Below are 19,338 nucleotides of genomic sequence, written 5' to 3' on the forward strand. Positions count from 1 at the left end.
TGCCTCCTGTTTCTTTGGAAATGCAAAGAATACCTGTTCAGTGTCATTGTTTAAGGCACTACCTAAACACCCAGGCACACAACATTAGGGTGGTTGGAATTTTCCATCTGCAGCAAATTATTTTAACTGGAAATGGAGTGCCTTTGACTAGCCGGGGTAGTCTTTTTTAACTTGTGAGTTGGATCCAGAGTAACGAGGAGCTGCAGAGAGAGGACCATAACAAGGAAGCATTCCTTCATCTTGTTGTTTCTCTTGTTGAGGCTTTGCTTTTGCTTGCTTGTTTGTTTTATCTCGAGGCCTGGGCTATTAAATCCATGTCCGAGATATCTGGGACACACATTATAAACTTTTTCTGCTCTTCCAAAAACTGACTGCTTTGTTGCTGGTAAACATGGTCTTTTAAACACACAATCTTAGTTGTGTGTAACGTGTATCATCCTCTTTCCTGCTTTTATAAGAATTGTGAGCTTTGATAAGCCTCATTTTGGTGTGCCCAACACTGTTGTATGTTCTGAGTATGGCTTTGCGGGTCTGTAGGCAGTTAGTTCCAGGAGAGCTTTGGGGATGATGTTGCCATGTGAGCTTTCAGTTAATACAGATTATTACCCTAGCAACAGAAGGCTTGTCAGAGGGCAGTATTTTGCTTTGATATATAATAACTATTTGCTGTTTTCTGAGGGAACACTCTATCAAGCTAAATTTTAGAAAAGATATAGTTTTTCAAGGAGAGTACAAGGGAGTAATTGACAGACAGGTGTTCAGCACTGAATAAAAGAAATTCTAAGAAATCTTGAGCAAATGGCTTGTTCCGAAATTCCTAGTATAGGAATTTTTATTTTCTCTTAATTTCCCTAAGTTCATACATTTGTGTTTATTATTAAATAAGGAAGCCATTTGACATTGTTCCTAGACTATACTTAAATGCGTAGTTATCAATTTATTCAACAGTTATTTATTGAGCTCTCCCATGTTCAACTGCAAACGTACATATTCACAGTAGAGGGAAAGCTGTATCTACCTGGGTTGGGGTTTTTCAAGGAGATGAGGGTGTATGCAAGGAGTGATTATAAGTAGCCATCAAGAAATCCAAGCATGAACCAGAAGAGGTGAAGGGTTTAAGGATGGGAGAAAGGTGGTAGCGTCAATGGCTTGTAGAAATTGGTAGGCTGAAGAATTGTTGGGCTTGATTAGAAGAAGAGAGACAAGCAATGGTGATGAGAGTCCTGTTTGACATCGGGATTACAGGTAGCAGTCTTATTCACTGAATTATTGACATGTTCTTTTCGCTTTTCCTTATAGTGAAGAAAGTTACAACGTCAATGATTATTCCTTAAGAGATCAGCTATTGGTGGAATCTTGTGACAATGAAGAGCTTACCTCGTCTCCAGGGAAGAACAGTTCCACAATTCTTTATTCAAGACAGAACTCTGCCAGTCACCTCTTCACTCTGACCGTCCTTAGTAACCATGCGAATGAGAGAGTGGAAATGCTGCTAGGGGCTGAGACACAGTGAGTATGGGTGGGGAGAGGGTTTCAGAACATCTGGTATCAGTCTTCCCTGCCTCATGGCCCTGGGACTTCCTGGAAATAGGGAGGGGACTTGAGTGGGATGTGCTGGGCTGTGCAGGTGACCAGCAGATGACACCTTCCCAAGGCTGAGGAAGGCATTCCTTCAGTTTGAAAAGTGATTAAACAGGCAGTGTGAGACCTCCTTTGGGCGCCCCTCTCCTAAGGAGAGAGTGTAATATGTCTGAGCTTTGGATTTTATAAGACTTGAAGGATAAAAACGTCTTAAACACTTTGGAGGTTAGTGCGTGTCCAGATGTTCTGGAGCATTCTCAGAAACTGGAGACTTTCTTTCATCACTTGCAGTTAGTAATGGCGAAAGTGTGTTGGTTTTGCTTTGTGTTTCCCTTTTCTCTGTGTTTATAAGGAGTGTTTGTTTTTTATCCAGGCCTTGCCAACACAGCAGAGCTCTTCCCGGCTGTCTCCTTTGTAATTTATGTCATCTCCACCACTGTTTCTGAGATTCCTGGAAGAGAGTAGGAAGTAAACCGACGTGTGCAATTCTTTTTGCACCGAGGCCGGATCCTTTGCTGGGACATTCCGTAGCATTACTCCCCCCACCTGCCTTTTGATCATACCACGGGCTGAATGGATATTCATTTCCTCAGTCAGAAATATTCTCAGAATATCTAGTTATGTCACCAGTAAACTCATGTGTCTGACTCATATTTGTAGTTCTTTAATTAATAGGAAGAGGACATTCCAGAAAGGGCATGGGGCAGATGTCTCCCTGGGTACAAAGGGAGTGACTCCCTCACTCTACTCCACCAGCAACTCAATTACAGTTCAAAAGTAAATAACTAGACAAAGACTTTCAGCACACGGATGTGGTGTTGAAGGAAAATATATTACAGCCATATGCACTTTCCTTTAAAAACAATAGGCTATTTAAAAGTCTAGCAGATTGACTCTGGGCTCCGTTCGTTGAAGCATCGTCTGTATACCAAAAGGTTGAGGGGTTCAATTCCAGGTCAGGGCATATACCTAGGTTGCAGGTTCAATCCCCAGTAACCAATCCATGTTTCTCTCTCACATCTATGTTTCTCCCTTTTTCCCTTCCTCTCTCTCTAAAATCAATAAACATACCCTTGGGTGAGGAATTAAAAAAAAAAAAAAGATCTGGTAAATTGGTATATGCCATAATTGGAAATGTGCAGGTCATCTCTGGGTTACTTGGTTTTGAGCAATCAAAGTTTGGGTCTATGTATCATGTTTTCTTTGCTTCTAAGATTTGCAAAATGTATAGGAGTGCATACATTTTTTATGTTTTGCCTCTTTTGTACATGGTTAATATAGTTCATTAGCAATCCAGTTGAGAAAACAAGGTTTTCACCACCGCACTGGCCTTGAGTAATTGTAGAACCCAGGCAAGTCACATGTATCCTTTGGCTACTAATTCTTCAATTTGAAAAAAAATAGGGTTCATCCCTAAATATTTACCTTCTTTGAAAAGCTGGTCTTAGCAGAGGCCGCCTGGGGAAATACGAAATGTAGAGTTAGCAGTAGGTGGGGTGCAGCTGTTTGGCACAAAGACAGTTCAACAATCATGACAGTGACATTGAGGAAGAACAGGTCGATAGCTTTGATTACATGAAGAATGCAGAAAAGCTCGCTGAAGGAAATGGGGCAAACCCTTGGTGAGCATCTGGGCTGTGCCAGGCACCAAGCCAGCTCTAGAACATGAAGAAGGGGCCCATAGCTGTTTCCAGAGAAAGAGAGAATCTCAGAGTTGAAGGGGCATCTAAGTCAGGTGACGGTAAATCTGATTCCCCAGGGTCAATATTATGTCTGTTCTGGCCAACTGAAGAATACTACCTTCTTGGAATCTCAAAAGAATCTTGTTTAGACAATAAAATATGTGATGACCCTAATTATAGGTCTGTAGTCCAACTCCCTTTTTTCCCCTAAAGGTAAAATGAGACTCACAGAGGTGAAGTGATTTGCCTGCAGGAAGTGAGTTATTGCCAAAGCTGGGACTAGACCCTGACTTTCCTCAATGCGGAATTCTTCCTAGCAGCAGAGTTTTCCCTTTAATTTTCTTACTGAGAAGCTGCGGGCCATATAGACAGCCCCATCCTTGTTGCTCAGGTGGCCTTCTTCTGGATCTAGAAGGGATACTAGGAAGCCAGTTGCTATAAAATGTGGGAAACGCCGAAACCGGTTTGGCTCAGTGGATAGAGCGTCGGCCTGTGGACCGAAAGGTCCCAGGTTCGATTCCGGTCAAGGGCATGTACCTTGGTTGCAGGCACATCCCCAGTAGGGGGTGTGCAAGAGGCAGCTGATCGATGTTTCTCTCTCATCGAAGTTTCTAACTCTCTATCCCTCTCTCTTCCTCTCTGTAAAAAAAAATCAATAAAATATATTTTTTTAAAAAATGTGGGAAACTATTAAAATGTGGATTTTTTTCCCCAAGTCCGTAAGCTGTAAAAAGGAAAAAGTTTGTGGAAACGTAGATGATAAATTTTTTAAATATTATATGCTTTGAAATATTTTATAATAAAATGCTGAATATATGTATCTGAAACATTATTGTCTGCTTAAAACTACTTTTGTTGTTGTTGTTGTTCCTTTGCCCATGTTTTTCCCCCTCCCTGGAATGCCCTCTTCAGACCGCCTTGAATTACCAAGTGCATCCCCCCTCAGGGCTCATGCCCGGTCTTCCCTCTATGAAGACACCCGTCAGGGCTGCTCGTGGTGATGTTGTCCCCCAAAATTCTGGCTGCTTGCTGTCTGTGCCACTCTTGATAATTCATTTTTCTCCTTAGTTTTTCTTTTTAATATATTTTTATAGATTTCAGAGAGGAAGGGACAAGGAGAGAAAGATAGAAACATCAATGATGAAAAGGAATCACTGATTGGCTGCCTCCTGCACGCCCCCTACTGGGGATGGAGCCTGCAACCCGGGCATGTGCCCTGACCCGGAACCTAACCATGACCTCCTGGTTCATAGGTTGACACTTAACCACTGAGCCACAGTGACTGGGCTCCTTTGTTTTCTGTCTTGCCCATCTTCTACCCCTAAATCTCTCCTTCCTATTACAGCTGAACTTCTTGAGAGCGTCGTCTTCATTTCCCCCTGTTAATTCAGCGCTTTTATTGGGCATCCTTTCAAGAGCTACTGTAAGTGCTAGGATGTAGCCACGAACAGTAGAGACCAGATCCCTGCCCTTTGGGCTTCTGTTCATGTGAGCAGCTTACATCTGTGTTCTTCCCGCCCTCAAGGAGGGTGACTGGATGGCAGTGAACTTTGGGCAGTCAGCTTGGGCAAGTGGCCTTCCATGAGCTGGGGCAGTGGGAAAGTACTTCTTCTTGATCCAATTAAAAGTCAATGTAAATGCAGTGAGGACTGCAAAGCCAGGCGATGGGATTTGGAGTGAATGTTGAATGCTGGGTCTTGTACTCTAAGTTAGATGGTGCAGGAAGACTTTGCTGAGGTGGCATTTGAACAGAGAGCCCTGAGTGACAAGAAGTTACCCATAGGAAAATGCAGAGCCAGAATATTCTAGGCAAAGGAAATGACGAGTGCAAAACTCCTAAGGAAACGAGTTTGATGTTGTCAAACTTGGCTTGAACATGGTGAATGTAGGTAGATAAGAATAAACCGGGGAGCGGGTGGGTGGTCGAGAGGCCGGTGCAGGCCAGAGCATTTCGGAGCAGAGCTCTTCCAGGGCCTTCTGTGGGCTTTAATCTCCAAACATTACCAACCTGGCATGAGGGTAGGGGTTCAAAATGTATAGTAATTTGACATTTCTTTAGCATCAAAGCATATAATTATTTTTTAACAGTAATTCTTTTTTATTGGATTTCTGAAAACACTTGGTTCACAATGGATTGGGTGGTGAGGACTATTTCTTCACCACAGATATTTTGAAAAGCACTAATCTAGAGCTTCATAAGCCATGGTAGGGGGATCCCTGGAAGACTGGAGGGGAGGTAGAAGTTTCTAGGGGGAGAACAACTCCGGCCATGTTGGAGGGGTCAAGGGGCTTCGGGGTGGTGCCCTCGGCCACAGTATATAAAGGGAGATGGAAATATTACATTTAGGAGACAGAGACAACAGGACTGACGTACTATGAGTTGGATGGCACTGCGTGAAAGAGAGGGGTCAGTGATGCTTTGGATTTTTGGTACTTTATATGGAGTTACCCCTTAACCATCTTCTATATGGCTTCCTCTGCCTCCCTGCTGAGGCCGCCCCACCCAAAATTAGCCATGGCTTCCTAGTTATCACACCCAGTCAGTCTTCTTCTTTCTTTACCTCTAAGGCCATTTAATGTTGACCATCAGACTGAGGCTAACCCCTTTTGGAGATTCTTTCTCAAAGAATCTCGTTTTAGTTTTATGTCCACATCTAACCATCCCTCTTCACTTTCCCTTCAGAAATGCAACCTGTCTGAAGCCAGGCATCACCACTACCCACCGCTTTCCCCAGCATGCTCGTGTCTTGATCCGTTTCCAGTTACCCGGTCTGGAGACTTGGTGTCATTTCTGATGCTCCCAATCTGCACAGATCCATCACCGGCCAGCCCTTCCTGTATTAACCCTTTGCACTCGCTTGCTTTTTTCTCGATTCCTTTATTCTTCTCGGGATTTAATTTTTTAAATACCCCAGATTTTACAAAGCGCGGCAGTAGAATAAAAAACTGGAGTTTCTTTTCATACAAACTTATTTATTTGGATTTTTTTTATATTTCAAATTATTGATACATTCAATAACCGTCACACTCGACATCCGAGTGCAAAAGGTTAAAGTCTACTGCAGCTTTCCACGTGTTTCCACTCCACTCCCTCCTCCTAGGACACCCCATACGCCACTTACCTTTTGAAATACCTAACCATCTTCTCTCTAATCAATTCTGCATGGAGTTATGACTAAATTCCACACTCAGCTCTGGTTTTTTTCCTTGTCTCACTTTGTACATAGCAAGTTCCCAATAAATATTTTTGGAATTGACCCACAGTGAATATAATTAGCTTTTCTTTATCCAAAGGAAGGCAGAGTAGTAGCCACATGTAGGGAAATACTGCCTCTCTCTCAGTCTCTGTTCAGGGTCCTCCTTTTGGTGCCGGAGCAAATTTCTCTATATTCCACGTGTTTTACAACGTTTGCTCATTAAGGAAATGGTTAAACTTTATTTATTTTTTAGGATGTACATCTAGGCCATGTATACTGCTCTATCTGTTTGCCTGTTAAAGATCTTAAGTCGTTGTCTTGTTAATGAGACAGTAGTCTGTGAAAACTACAAAAGCTCACCCTTTATGAAAGGACAAAGGAAGAATGTTTCACTACTCTCCTCTCTTTTCCCTCTGGGCCTTTCAAGAGGAATGTGGGAGCCGGAGAGCCCCCTTTGTCCGCCTTCATTCAAATGAAGCCCAGACAGCTGCTGCTGGCACAGAGCAGGGGCCGTGGCAAGTGGCGGCCTTGGCATCCTTTGTCCGCAGTGGAATTTGGATGGCATCTGGGTCCAGTGTACATAGTGATGGGATGCCAGGAGGTACTCCGTGGTGGACACAAACTTTCTTCACCCATTATTTTTAGCGATAAGAGATAATCATCTCTCACGGTAATCAAAGATCCTTCTCAACATTTCTCTCTCGCAAGAACTGGGAGCCTAATGGATGGGGTTGGTCCTGTCGGCTGTGCAGACAGCCAACTCCTGGGCCTGCCGACAAAGGCGCATGGATTGCTGGGAGTCTTTTGCGCTCTTCCTGCTTATGTTAATGATTTAATTAACCACAGGGAGTAAATGGTATGGAATAAAATTGTAAATTGTATGTTTGACAGACTCTTACACACCCTTCAGGGAACATCCACAATATAGAGATGACAATGGGCATGGAAAAAATATATATTTATTATAGGCCGGAGTATTTTCTCCTTGTTGAATCTTGAATCCATGTCCAGTAATGATCTTTTACTTGTACAGAGTCCGGCAAAATTCATTATCGTTTGTGATCCTCATTACTGACCCCAGTGAAGGAGGAGGGCAGGTGATAGTACGGATCTTTCGTTATCCAGGAAACAATTGGCCCACCGCGGGTGAACTCCAGGATTCTGGACTAGACTAGGTCTCATGAGCTATTAGATATGACAAGAAATAATTACACTTTAGTGCATGTCACAAAACCTAAATTTTAGCACCCTTAATGGGCTAGGGCAGTGGTCGGCAAACTCATTAGTCAACAGAGCCAAATATCAACAGTACGACGATTGAAATTTCTTTTGAGAGCCAAATTTTTTAAACTTAAACTTCTTCTAACGCCACTTCTTCAAAATAGACTCGCCCAGGCCGCGGTATTTTGTGGAAGAGCCACACTCAAGGGGCCAAAGAGCCGCATGTGGCTCGCGAGCCGCGGTTTGCCGACCACGGGGCTAGGGGAATGATTTTGCTCCGGCTGGAGTCCAGCTCCATTGGCTTGGTCACACAGCATCATGACGGCATTTTCCTTCTTACCCTGTGAGTTTTCTTTCATGGAACACTCTGTGGAACTCAGCTCGTTGAATTGCGTGTCAGAGTGAACAAATACAGCATCTCCACTGTCTTACTCGTTACGCACGCTTGGAGGACTTTTAACCAAAGGCTGTGGGTATAGACGAATTTCAAAAGGCACCACAGGTAAATGTCTAGGCTGTGAGAAGGAACCCCAAAGGTATCTGGTCAAATGCCACTGTAAGAAGGATGAAAGGAAGGTGAGGCAGCAGCCGGGGTCACTTAGCCTCTATGGAAAGGTCCGGAGGACCAGGCCGGGGGTCAGGTCCTTGGTGGGCATTCCATTCCGTTCAGCCTCATCCTGAGCCTTGCCTCTTCGTTTAAAAGCCGTCTCTGCACTTTCTCAGTGTTTATCTGTCTTTTCTAGCCGATGCCTGGGTTTCAAGGAAAGTCCAGCTCTGCTGTATCTGCGAACCGTGTGCAATTAACTTTGATCGACTGTGTTTTTAGTGAACGCTGTGCGAGGCAGGACGAGGTGCTGCCACAGCAAACTCCCGCGCAGGGGACCGTGCTTGCCTCGTTCACGCCTTGCACAGGGGACGCGGGGGTTTTGAAAGGATGGCATGGACAGATGTTCATGTCAAAGGCGTCTCTTCTCAGCTCCATCCTCTCCCCGTCTCTGGGCCACGTGTGTTGTGCAAAGCGCTCTGCCCAGGCCCATGGCTCTGCGTTGGGTTGGTTCTCTGCTCCGTGTGCTCCACGCTGAGGCCTGTGAAGAGCAGCAGAGCCCACTTAGTCGCTTGGCAGCCTCGGCCTGGCCCAGGCCCTGGCACAGGCCCGCGCTCAGTGAATGTGGGAGAAAGCAGTGGTCGGAGAGCCTTAGAGGTGGACATGCCCAGGTCCCCATGAGGGCAGCCCTGTTTATTCTCGCACTTTGTTTGGGCCAAGGGACACGTCTAGGAACTGGGTGTGGGGGGGTCCCTGTGACTTCATGTTGATTGGTTCCTATTGTCCCCCGAGAAAAGAGCTGTCTGGAGTGAGCCCCGGACTTGATATCTACATTGCATCATGGGTATGTCTGGGCCTGGTTTGCCTTGTTCTTAGACTCCCGTCTTTTATGGAGCGCCTCCTCCCTGTGTGAGAGGAGAACTGTGCTCTCTGCTAGCTGACAGCGGGGCGGGGGCGGAGGGGGACGGGGGACGGGGGGGGGGGGGTGCTCCTTGGCAGGGCTCCTGGAGGCCCTAGGGGAAGTCGTGAGGTTCTGACAGCATCTATTCCATTGAAGCCATTTCAAGAAGGGGCCCCTTTCAGCCAGGGCAACAAGGAGTGTGTTGTTCTGTCCTCCGGAGTCCCTGCGAGGGGCCGCCGTGTCTGCGCGCTGCATTAGCATCCCGGCAGCATGCCACAGGAGGGAAGGGTTTCATCTGGGCCTCTGGAAACTGGCTGCAGGGGGAGGCCCGGCTGAAAGCGGCCACTCGCTGCCAGGGCAGTGCCGTGCCAGGGAAACCTGACGTGGAGGCTGCCGCCAGCAGCAGGGGCCGTGGCGCGGGCCGCGGCGAGCCACCGAGCGGGCTGGCTTGTGGATGTGGCACAGAGAGAACGCAGATGGGTCATTTTAGGCTTCTCTTGGTGAGCAGCCCTCCCACCCGTAAGATACTTGGTTTTCAGTTTCCTTTGTACTTTGCAAATTCCAGTTGAGCCCGAGTAAAAAAATAAATAAATAAGTAGATCGTACCCCACAAAGAGATGATATCACAGATTGAAGGGTTTGCTTGGGGTGATTTTAAAGGAAAGGATGCTCTCGTGTCCCTGATAAAACCATCCGGAAGCCCTTTGAATGTTTTTAAACGCCCGGCAGCATGGTGAGTGCTGTTTACATTGTGTATGTTACTCCTGACACTCCAGCCCGCAGAGCCCAGCCTCCTCCTCCTCTTCTAAAGAAGTCTGTCTGTCCGCACACTGCGGTGTCCACGCTTCCCGCCTTCTCTCGTTATGCCGTGAGCCCCCACTAGGGAACCCCAGCTCGTGGACCCCAGACCACCTGGCTTTACCTTCTGACTGCACTGCATGACTTTGTTTGTTTGTTTGTTTTGGTGTGTTTTGTTAATATATTTTTATTGATTTCAGATAGGAAGGGAGAGGGAGATAGAAACATCAATAATGAGAGATGTTTGTCTCTTTACCTTCTGACTGCACTGCTGGGGTTCGAGCCTGCAACCCAGGCACGTGCCCAGACCAGGAATTGAACTGTGACCTCCTGGTTCATAGGTCGACACTCAACCACTGAGCCATGCCGGCCTGACCGCTTCTTGGCTGTTTTACTGTGAGCAGGCACTTCACACTCCAAACTTCAGCTTTGTCCTCTGGGAACATGGAAATAATCATGCCAGTATTTTCTTCCAAGATTTTTGATCAGACAAGATTAGATGGTACTTGCAAAATGCAAAGAAGTCCTGTACCTGTCACGAAAGTAAAACTGTTTAGAACAAGGCCCAGTTCCTACCCTCCTGGAGTGTATGGCCTGGTGAGAGAAACAGGCAAGTCAGTAAATGTTGGGGGGTCCGTGTGAGATGAGTGATACATGATTTCATAGGTCAGCAGGTGTTTGCTGAGGCCCTGCCCTGTGCCAGGCAGTGAGCCGTATAGATATGATGCCTGCTTTCATGAGGACCAGGAGTGTGCAGAGGGGTGTGTGGGAACGGGACGGCCAGACTGGGATGGGGACGAAGTATGGGTGCACGCATCAGAGGAAGCTGCCTGCAGGAGGTGAGGCTGTGTTTTCAATGTGGAGTGGGGGTGTGGAACAAAAGAAGTCAGAAACAAAAGTGGACACAGCATGGGATTCCATTTTCATACAGAACAGGATAGGCAGCACTAGTTCATGTTGGTGGAAGCCCGAACAGTGGTTACATTTCCGGGAGGTGATTGCTTGGAAAGGGATAAAGGGAAATCTGGCGCGTGTCTCCTGACCTGGTAGCATGTATACGTGTGTAAACCTAAGGAAACTCGCAAAGCTGTTTACACGTAAGATCAGCGCAGTGTTTTATGTACGTTCTTCAATTTAAAATTTTTACGTAGCGATTATGAGGGGTCTAGCTCGGTAAAACGGCAGGAAGGTTGTGTGTGAGAGTGAAAAGAGCCAGTGGGAAAGGTGTGAAGCAGCATGCCGCGTTCTAGCACTGGACAGCGGCTGCTCTGTCTGGATGGAGGGTGGATACACATGGGGGTGAAGAAGGGGTGGCAGAGCCCGGCCAGTGTGGCTCAGTGGTTGAGCATTGACCTATGAACCGGGAGGTCATGGTTCGATTCCCAGTTAGGGCACATGCCCGGGTTGCGGGCTCCATCCCCAGGAGTGGGCGTGCAGGAGGCAGCCGATCAGTGATTCTCATCATGGATGTTTCTCTCTCTCCCTCTCCCTTCCTCTCTGAAATAAGTAAAAATATATTTTTTTAAAAAGATGGGCAGTATGAGTTTTGATACATATAAGAAGGAACATGATACCTAAAAACACTGGTTCCAGGACTGTAGGATTAATAATTTAAAAAGCATAGAATACAAGGGAAATATCAACCATACTGCTTTAGTATTTTAATTTTGCTGTTGATAACACTAACAAAGTTGACTTCTTTTTTTATTAGAAAAAAAATAGATGGGGTGTTAGTGAGAAAGAAGCATCTTTTAGGTGCAAGCTATGATGGGAGGGGAAAAATTGTTTTTCAAGTACTGGCCATGAAGAAGGTAAGAAGGCAGAGTGGCCCTAGTAGAAATTGACCTTGGTTGGAATCTCGGATGTCAGGACTTAGTATTCGCGTCTTTCTCACCGGCCTTTGGGAGGACTGTATGATATAATGGATGGATGTCGAGTGCTGTGTCTGCCACGTCGTGTGGACTTAATAAATGCTTCTTAAGAGATTTCAAAGTGTGTATGGGTGTGTGGTTCATTTCATTGCAGTCCCGATATTTAGCTTTTCCAGGCCGTAAACTGTATTATGGAGTAGTGCTTGCTTATATGAAACTTTTGATCCTTTCATTAAATAATTATCTTGATTCATGTAAATATAGCTTACTGTTGTAGAAAAAGTCTTGGTTGTTTTTTGCCTTGGATTAGTTTTGGCTGTACTCATTAAAGCCATATTAATAAGCATTTGAGCACAGTCTTAAAAAGATCAAAAATTTCTGTTTCAATAAAGCTCATAGTTGGCAATATTAGTTGAAGGGGGAACAAAGTAGCTTTAAATATATCAAGTTTCTCATCTTTTCCGAAATGGTTTGATTAATGGGGGGGGGGGGGGGCGGCGGGGGAGGAAGAGGAGGGCATGGAGGGAGACTGCCTTAGTGGGATTTTTTTTCTTTTTTAAGGAAATTTACTTTTTTGAAATGTTTAATTCAGATTATGAGTTACTGAACATCTTTTTGTGATTGCAATGTGTAAGTGTAATCAGCTCTTCATTAAAGGTCAAACTGTCAAGTGAGAAGTTCCACTTCTCCACAGCTAGCCAAATTCATTCAGAATGGTTTAAGTGTCCCAGATGGCCATTTAAAACCTCTTACCTTGGTTGTGAAGGTCAGCCCCCTACCTCTCTCGGTCATCTCTCCCCTGTTTGGGAAGTGGCTTTGCATTCTAGGACATACTTCATTCTCTGTAAGCACCTTGCGTCTCTCAGCTGGCTCTGCCCTGTGTGTTTAGGAGTGAGCGAGCCCGCTGGATCACTGCCCTGGGACACAGCAGCGGGAAGCAGCCTCCTGACCGAACCTGTAAGTAACTCCTGGGCTGTCTGTGCTGCAAGGCGGACCGTGGAGGGGCTCTGCCCCCTGCTGGACGCTAGGGTATTCATGATCCCCCAGGTTTCTTTCCTCCCTGCTGCCTGTCCTACATCAGAGCTAGGAGATCCCTGCTTTGGAAGGCCAGGACTCTGAACTCACATCCAAGGTGCAGTTGTTCTTTGTTGTGTAAACGCGGTACGTTGTGGCATATCCACCCCGAGCCACTTTGACCTTCTGCAGTCGGGGGCATCATGATATATATAGACTAGCACAGCACCGGGTTATTGGAAAGATGGAATTAAATATCCATTGAAAGCCTTGCTTGGACTTGTAAAGGTAAAGCTCTTGCATTTTTAGCTGTGGTTTAGGGCCATTGGCTGCATGTTTAACCCTTTGCACTCGCTTGCTTTTTTCTCGATTCCTTTATTCTACTCGGGCTTTAATTTTTTAAATACCCCAGATTTTACAAAGCGCGGCAGTAGAATAAAAAACTGGAGTTTCTTTTCATACCAACTTATTTATTTGGATTTTTTTATATTTCAAATTATTGATACATTCAATAACCGTCACACTCGACATCCGAGTGCAAAAGGTTAAGCCATACTGACTGTCTCAACCTAAGCTGAAATGTATTTTTAACCTTAAAGACAATGGCTTTACCATTCCTTTTGACCTTTTTTTTTTTAATTGAAGTGATAATAGTAGCAAAATGTATTTCATTCTCCTAGAGAACTAGGAACTGGTGCGGTCCAGGGTGGTGTATTAGCGCCTTCACGCTGACATTATGCTTCTCTGGATGGTTCTAGCTGGAAGGTCAAACCCAGAGAATAAAGGGCAACAAAACTGTTTGTCCGGGAACACCCAGAAGTCACAGCTTTAAGCGTAGAGCCAAAGCTAAAGTGATGGATTGGAATAAAAGTTCATAGAATCAAGTTCTGTATTAAAAAAAACTAATTAGTCTCGTCGTCAGTACCAAGTCACTGAAGTTAATGGCTTTATTACAATTTAGCATAATGGGGAAACTCAAAATGCTCTCTAACTTTTGGTTGGAGATCTTTTTATTTCTAAACCTCTTTGGCAGCTTCCATGTGCTGCTACTGATGGGGAAAGCACCTTGGATGCGAGCCTGGAGGACCGGGCGTGTTGTGGATTTCATCATCAGTTGCATGTCCTTGGCACGTTACCTAACCTGTCTTATCTCAGTTTCCCCAGTGCATGTGGCTGTTTTTTCTGCCCCATTATGTGACGTGACTAATGGCTCCTTATCAAGGCTGTTCTGGAGGGGATTCATACGTCATCAAAGGCCTCTCTGGACTCTGAGCTTCTGAAGTTATAAAGCTCTTAGCCCAGTATGAGAGCTCCTGGGAAAGATTTCCTGCTTCTTCATAGAAGCCTAACTTGTTTCCATTAGCGCCGGCCCTGAGCTGCACAGAAAGACTGAGAGCACCATTGATTTGTATCTGTTCTGTTCTCCCTCTGCTGCCGGCAGCTCAGGATGTTCCCTTTCCTCCCTAGCACTGACCCAGGTAGAAATCATTAGATCGTTTACCGCCAAGCAGCCAGACGAGCTCTCCCTGCAGGTGGCCGACGTGGTCCTCATTTATCAACGTGTCAGCGACGGTGAGTGCAAGTGTCCTTACGGGCATTCAGGGGGTGAAGAACCTGGGAGTCTGCTTTTCGTTATTCATGCGCATATTCCATATCCCTTTTTTAAAAATATATATTTTAATTGATTTCAGAGAGGAAAGGAGATGAAGAGAGAGATAGAAACATCAATGATGGGAGGGAATCATTGATTGGTTGCCTCCTGCACGTTGGACTGAGCCCACAACCCAGGCATATGCCCTTGACCAGAATCGAACCTGGGACCCTTGAGTCCCCAGCCGACGCTCTATCCACTGAGCCAAACTGGTTAGGGCTATCCCTTTTGTTTTCTCCTGTGCACCAGCCTCTCTTCTTTCTACACTCTCTGCCTCTTACATGTTTTTGAAAAGGGATGCAGTCCCGTGGTTTGTTATTCGAAAGGAGCTATGAAAAGTTTTCCTTCCTTCCCAGTCACCTAGTTCTCATGCCCCTACCCAAAGCGCCCTCTTCCCCAGCTCAGCCCAAACTCACCTACTGACTCTGCTGCTCACTTTGGCGCCTCTGATCATGTCATTCATCCTCCTTGAAGCCATCCCCTCTGTCCCACCTCCCTCTCCACCTTCCGTCATCTGTGGTACCCAACATCCTTCCTTGTTGGAGCCGAGCACAGTGGAAATACATCCAGACACGCGTTGCTTCATGAGGACTCTCTTTCTTCTCTGCAGGCTGGTATGAAGGGGAGAGACTGCGAGATGGAGAAAGGGGCTGGTTTCCTATGGAGTGTGCCAAGGAGATAACGTGTCAAGCCACCATCGATAAGAACGTGGAGCGAATGGGACGTTTGCTAGGACTGGAGACCAACGTGTAGCCTCTCTGGTGGCCTTTTGCGACTGCAAGATTTGCACTGCATCGTGGTGGGTGGGCTGGTTCAGGGCTGGTGTTCTTCTGAGTTTTCACACAGCCGACTCGATGGAAAGGAGGGAAACATTTGCCTTTAAGCTTGCCCGGTGGTCTTGCTCTCTCGGGAGAAAGGCTAGTTCGCAAAGCCGGGTGTGTGCACAACGATCCTGTTGCAAACCTCTAGGTAAGCAGAGTACCTGAGCGAGCAGTCCCCATGCGGACCCAGGGCCTCGGCTCCTCCTCGCTGCACTGTATCTGGCGATAAAACATGTACATACGATGCTGTATCCTGATTCTCTAGCCTCACTTAGCCAAGAGTGGGCTCTCCCTGTGTAAGCATCTCCTCTAGGTGACTTTCCCAGCATTAGCAAGCGTTTCTGTCTTGAAGGAGTGCTCAGTTTTGTATATACGTTTCCTGCTCTGACTTTTTAGCTCTGACTAGAATGCTATGTGGATTTTGAAAGAAACTGACAGAGTTCTGAAGGTGAGCAACGTTTTTTTTTTAAACCTCTTCCCGGGCAAGGGAAATTGACACTTGAATTGTTGCCACCTCTCTCCTGGTCAGCAGGGAAGTAGGAGGCCTTACTTTTTTTTTTTAAATATCCATCTTACCCATCTAAGACAAGTATAGCCTAATAACACTAAGCTACGTTAACAGCATAAAATGTAGGTGGTTCACATATGTGAGAAAATCTTAAATATAGGACAGGGCTCCTGCTTTAAAAAGTAATCCCAACTGAGCTGATACACAGACATGAGGCTGCTTCGCCTTCAGTAATGCGAGCTTTTTGACTGTTTCTCATCCCACTCGTTTCCAAATAGGAAATGGGCTGAAACACTTGAACCCTGCCCAGGAAGACCAGATTCGGCCTTAAGAGGTATGGAGAAACCAGCATGGTACTGAACTGAAACAACATTTTGCCTTTCATGGGGGAACCCATTTTCTCTGCGCTGAAGGCCTCCCTGGCTGACATCGGAGCCTCTCTTTCCCGCAGGTGTCTGCAGAACTTGATTTCTTCCACTCGTGCGAGGAGAGAGAACGGTCATTTTAAAAGTGTGTTTCGGACACAGGGCGTGAGGTTTGGAAGATTGAGAGGGGAGAGCTGATCTTTACCCTCAGCTATGTTCGCTCTCTGCTCCATTCTCTTCTCTTCCACCAACGGGTAAAACCTGGCCAAAGATGCATGATCGAAGGCCTCAGATCTCTGAGTGACACGCCCAGCTGCTGTCTGCCAACCAGTTACTCCAATTGGCAGTAAAGTTGAGAAGCCTAGTGCGGGAGATAAGTATACTTGGCTCGTGTGCCCTGAGTCCTGCCACCTCAGCCATGAGCCAGGGAGGAGCACCCTGGGCCTTCTGCCCCCCCCCCCCCCCCCCCCACACACACACCCAATGACTCCCCTTTCCCTCTGCATACATTTCAGGGAATAAAACACATGCCAGGCCCTGAGTTCCTTGTGGGTCAGGAAGTCACAGCAGGAGGCCACAGCAAGAGATGTTGGGGACTGATAAAAAAAAATCTGTCTCCTTCCTCGTTAATGTCAGAGATGTTTTTGGAGGAGAGGGGAACAAGTTGTAATCTAATCTAACCTGATGTTTTCATTTAGGAAGGAAGGTAAATCTGTTGCTTGCACAGGGATCATTTTGTGTTACTTTTGCTAATACCCATACGCTAAAAAGCAACTACACGAGTCCTGTGAATTAATTTATAAGTAGAGATGTCAAACAGTTTTGGAAATTTGTGCATCGTATAAATCAGAGCCCTATTTAGCAAGCAGGTTAATACTGTTGTTAGGTATAAAGTGTTTTACAGCAGGTATTTAACACATTCACCATGTGTGTCGTTTTTACGTGACACAGTGCTGTTTTCCAACCTAGTTCAGGTTCTAGAATAGCTTCTCTGAATTGCACAATTTCATTCAGCGACCTGTGGAGAACAAAAATACTCATTTTTGTCCCAATGAATTGAGACTGCTTGTACACTTTTGGCGAAACGTGAATTTATAAAGATTTTGTATATACGTGTTCATTTGTCCTGATGTGATTTAATGTACTGTATCTTCATTTAAGTAAATAGTTTGCTGAATTCCTGGCCAAATCTGAGTTCTACGAAAAAGATATCGGCAGCTGACATTGAAGGGAACAGGTGTGTCCTTGGGTACGTGTTGGCATCAGCTGCCCCAGAAGGCTGGAGCATTTTTAAGAGCTGGACCATGCTGTTTCTTCTCATGGTTTCCACAAAACTGCATGACTGACTAGCTTCTATTAAATAGTTCACAGTCCCCTAACTGCTGTTGACCCCTGGAGTGTATCTTACTCATTTTAGCCAACCAGTATCTAAACCTTTGTGCTTGTGAAATTTCACCACCTTGTGAATCTGGTGGAAGGCAAAGAAAGTTATTCTATAGTTAGTTGTTTTATTTTATTTATTTTTTTTTTTGCTGTGTGACAGATTTCTATAAGACAACACTCATTTTTTATCCCACAGTTTTTAAAAATGTTTTCAATTTTTAGAGAGAGAGGCAGGGAGAGAGAAACATTGATGAGAGAGAAACATCTATTGGCTGCCTCCTACATGCCCTGTACTGAGAATCTAGCCTGCAATCCAGGCATGTGCCCAGACTGGGAATCGAACCGGCAGCCTCTCAGTACATGGGACGATGCTTAAACGTGCCACACCGGCCAGGGCTACCTCATAGTTCTGTAGTCAGAAGTCCAGGATGGCCTGGTGGGGTTCTCTGCTTAGAGCATCGCAGACTAAAGTCAGAGTGTTGGCTGGCTGATTTCTCAGCTGGAGGGAGCTAAGGTGTCTTCTTTCAAGCTCTTACCTGTCATTCACACCTTCAGTTCCTTGTGACAGTTGGACTGAGGTCCCTGTTTCTGTGCTGGCTGCCGGTGCCGGGTGAGGGAGAGAATGCTCACAGCTTCCACTGGCTGTTCATACTCCTTGCCACGTGGCTTCTTCCATCCTTAAGGCAGCAGTGGCATGTTGAATCCTCACACTTGGGATCCCTCTCTGACTTCCTACATAATATGCTACCAGCAGGGGAAAAGAACTCTGCTTTTAAAGAACTCCTATAATTATATTAGACCCACAGAATGACCTCCTTTATGATTAACTCAAAAGCAACTGGTTTGGCATCTTAATTAAATATGCAAGATTCCTTTGCCATTCAGTGCAACATAATCACAGACACAACCAAGGAAGCAGAGATCAGGAGTCATCTTAGATTTCTGCCTCCAACACCCGTTCTAAATCCTTAAAATGCTAAGTTAGTTTCCCAGTATTGCGTGTAGCTAAAATACAGCCATGTGATAGGATACACCAATCAAAGGAACCTTTGTTACATTTCCACACAAGCTAGTGAAGGGAAAGAGAGAGAAGTGCCATCTCTGGGGATGCCCCCCCCCCCCCCCCCCCCCCCGCTCCAGCCTCCATTCTAAATTACTGTTATATTCGCTGGACTTTGGAAAGCAACAGAGAGGTGGAGTTACTTGGCGGACTTGCAGTGCTAAATGACGCTGGCCATAGTGCCTGCCATACTCTCCCATGTTGTGGATTGGGTCTTCCAAGGGCTTACTCTGGAGTGAGAATATGAATCTTGAGGACCTGCAGCCTCCCTTTTTTGGGCTTCTAGAATACTAAGATCCTGACAGAAGGAAACAAAACCTACTCTAGAGGAAGCTAGCATCATCTTATTTCTCAAGTATTTCCAAAAACAAATTCGCAAATGAAAGGTTCAGAAAAAAATAAATAAATCTGAGACCCAGCATCATGATACAGAAAAAACTGATACTCATAGGGATTCTAGATATTTAAATCATTGGAGACTATAAAATAATTTTAATAGCTATGCTCATGGAGATAAAGCCAAACTTTAAAATGCAATACAGAACTAACAACTTCAAGAAGTGACAGGAAAAACAACAACAGCTAGAAATTGTGTAACTGGGTTTTTACATAGGATTCGATTGTTAAAAGAGATATTGGTGAACTGGAAGGGAGGCTAGAAGGAACCTACATGGATGCATGGAGAGAAGAGACATGTGGAATGCAAGGATATATAACTGGACTCCAGAGGAGAGGGGAGAG

At 45.5% G+C, this 19,338-nt stretch overlaps 1 protein-coding gene across 1 annotated transcript in view; it reads left to right on the forward strand.

Annotated features, from left to right (window-relative positions):
• Window positions 1-18,630, forward strand: part of ARHGEF26 (Rho guanine nucleotide exchange factor 26) — a 114,928-nt gene extending 96,298 nt beyond the window's left edge. Inside the window, exons 11-14 of the mRNA XM_079766246.1 lie at window positions 1,300-1,509; window positions 12,685-12,752; window positions 14,277-14,381; window positions 15,071-18,630. Coding sequence (XP_079622372.1) covers window positions 1,300-1,509; window positions 12,685-12,752; window positions 14,277-14,381; window positions 15,071-15,213 — 526 coding nt within the window. The 3' untranslated portion in view covers window positions 15,214-18,630. The remainder of the gene's footprint in view (window positions 1-1,299; window positions 1,510-12,684; window positions 12,753-14,276; window positions 14,382-15,070) is intronic.
• The last annotated feature ends 708 nt before the right edge of the window (window positions 18,631-19,338 follow it).

The sequence above is a fragment of the Cnephaeus nilssonii genome, assembly GCF_951640355.1.
Source record: "Cnephaeus nilssonii genome assembly, chromosome: 3".
Lineage (NCBI taxonomy): Eukaryota > Metazoa > Chordata > Mammalia > Chiroptera > Vespertilionidae > Cnephaeus > Cnephaeus nilssonii.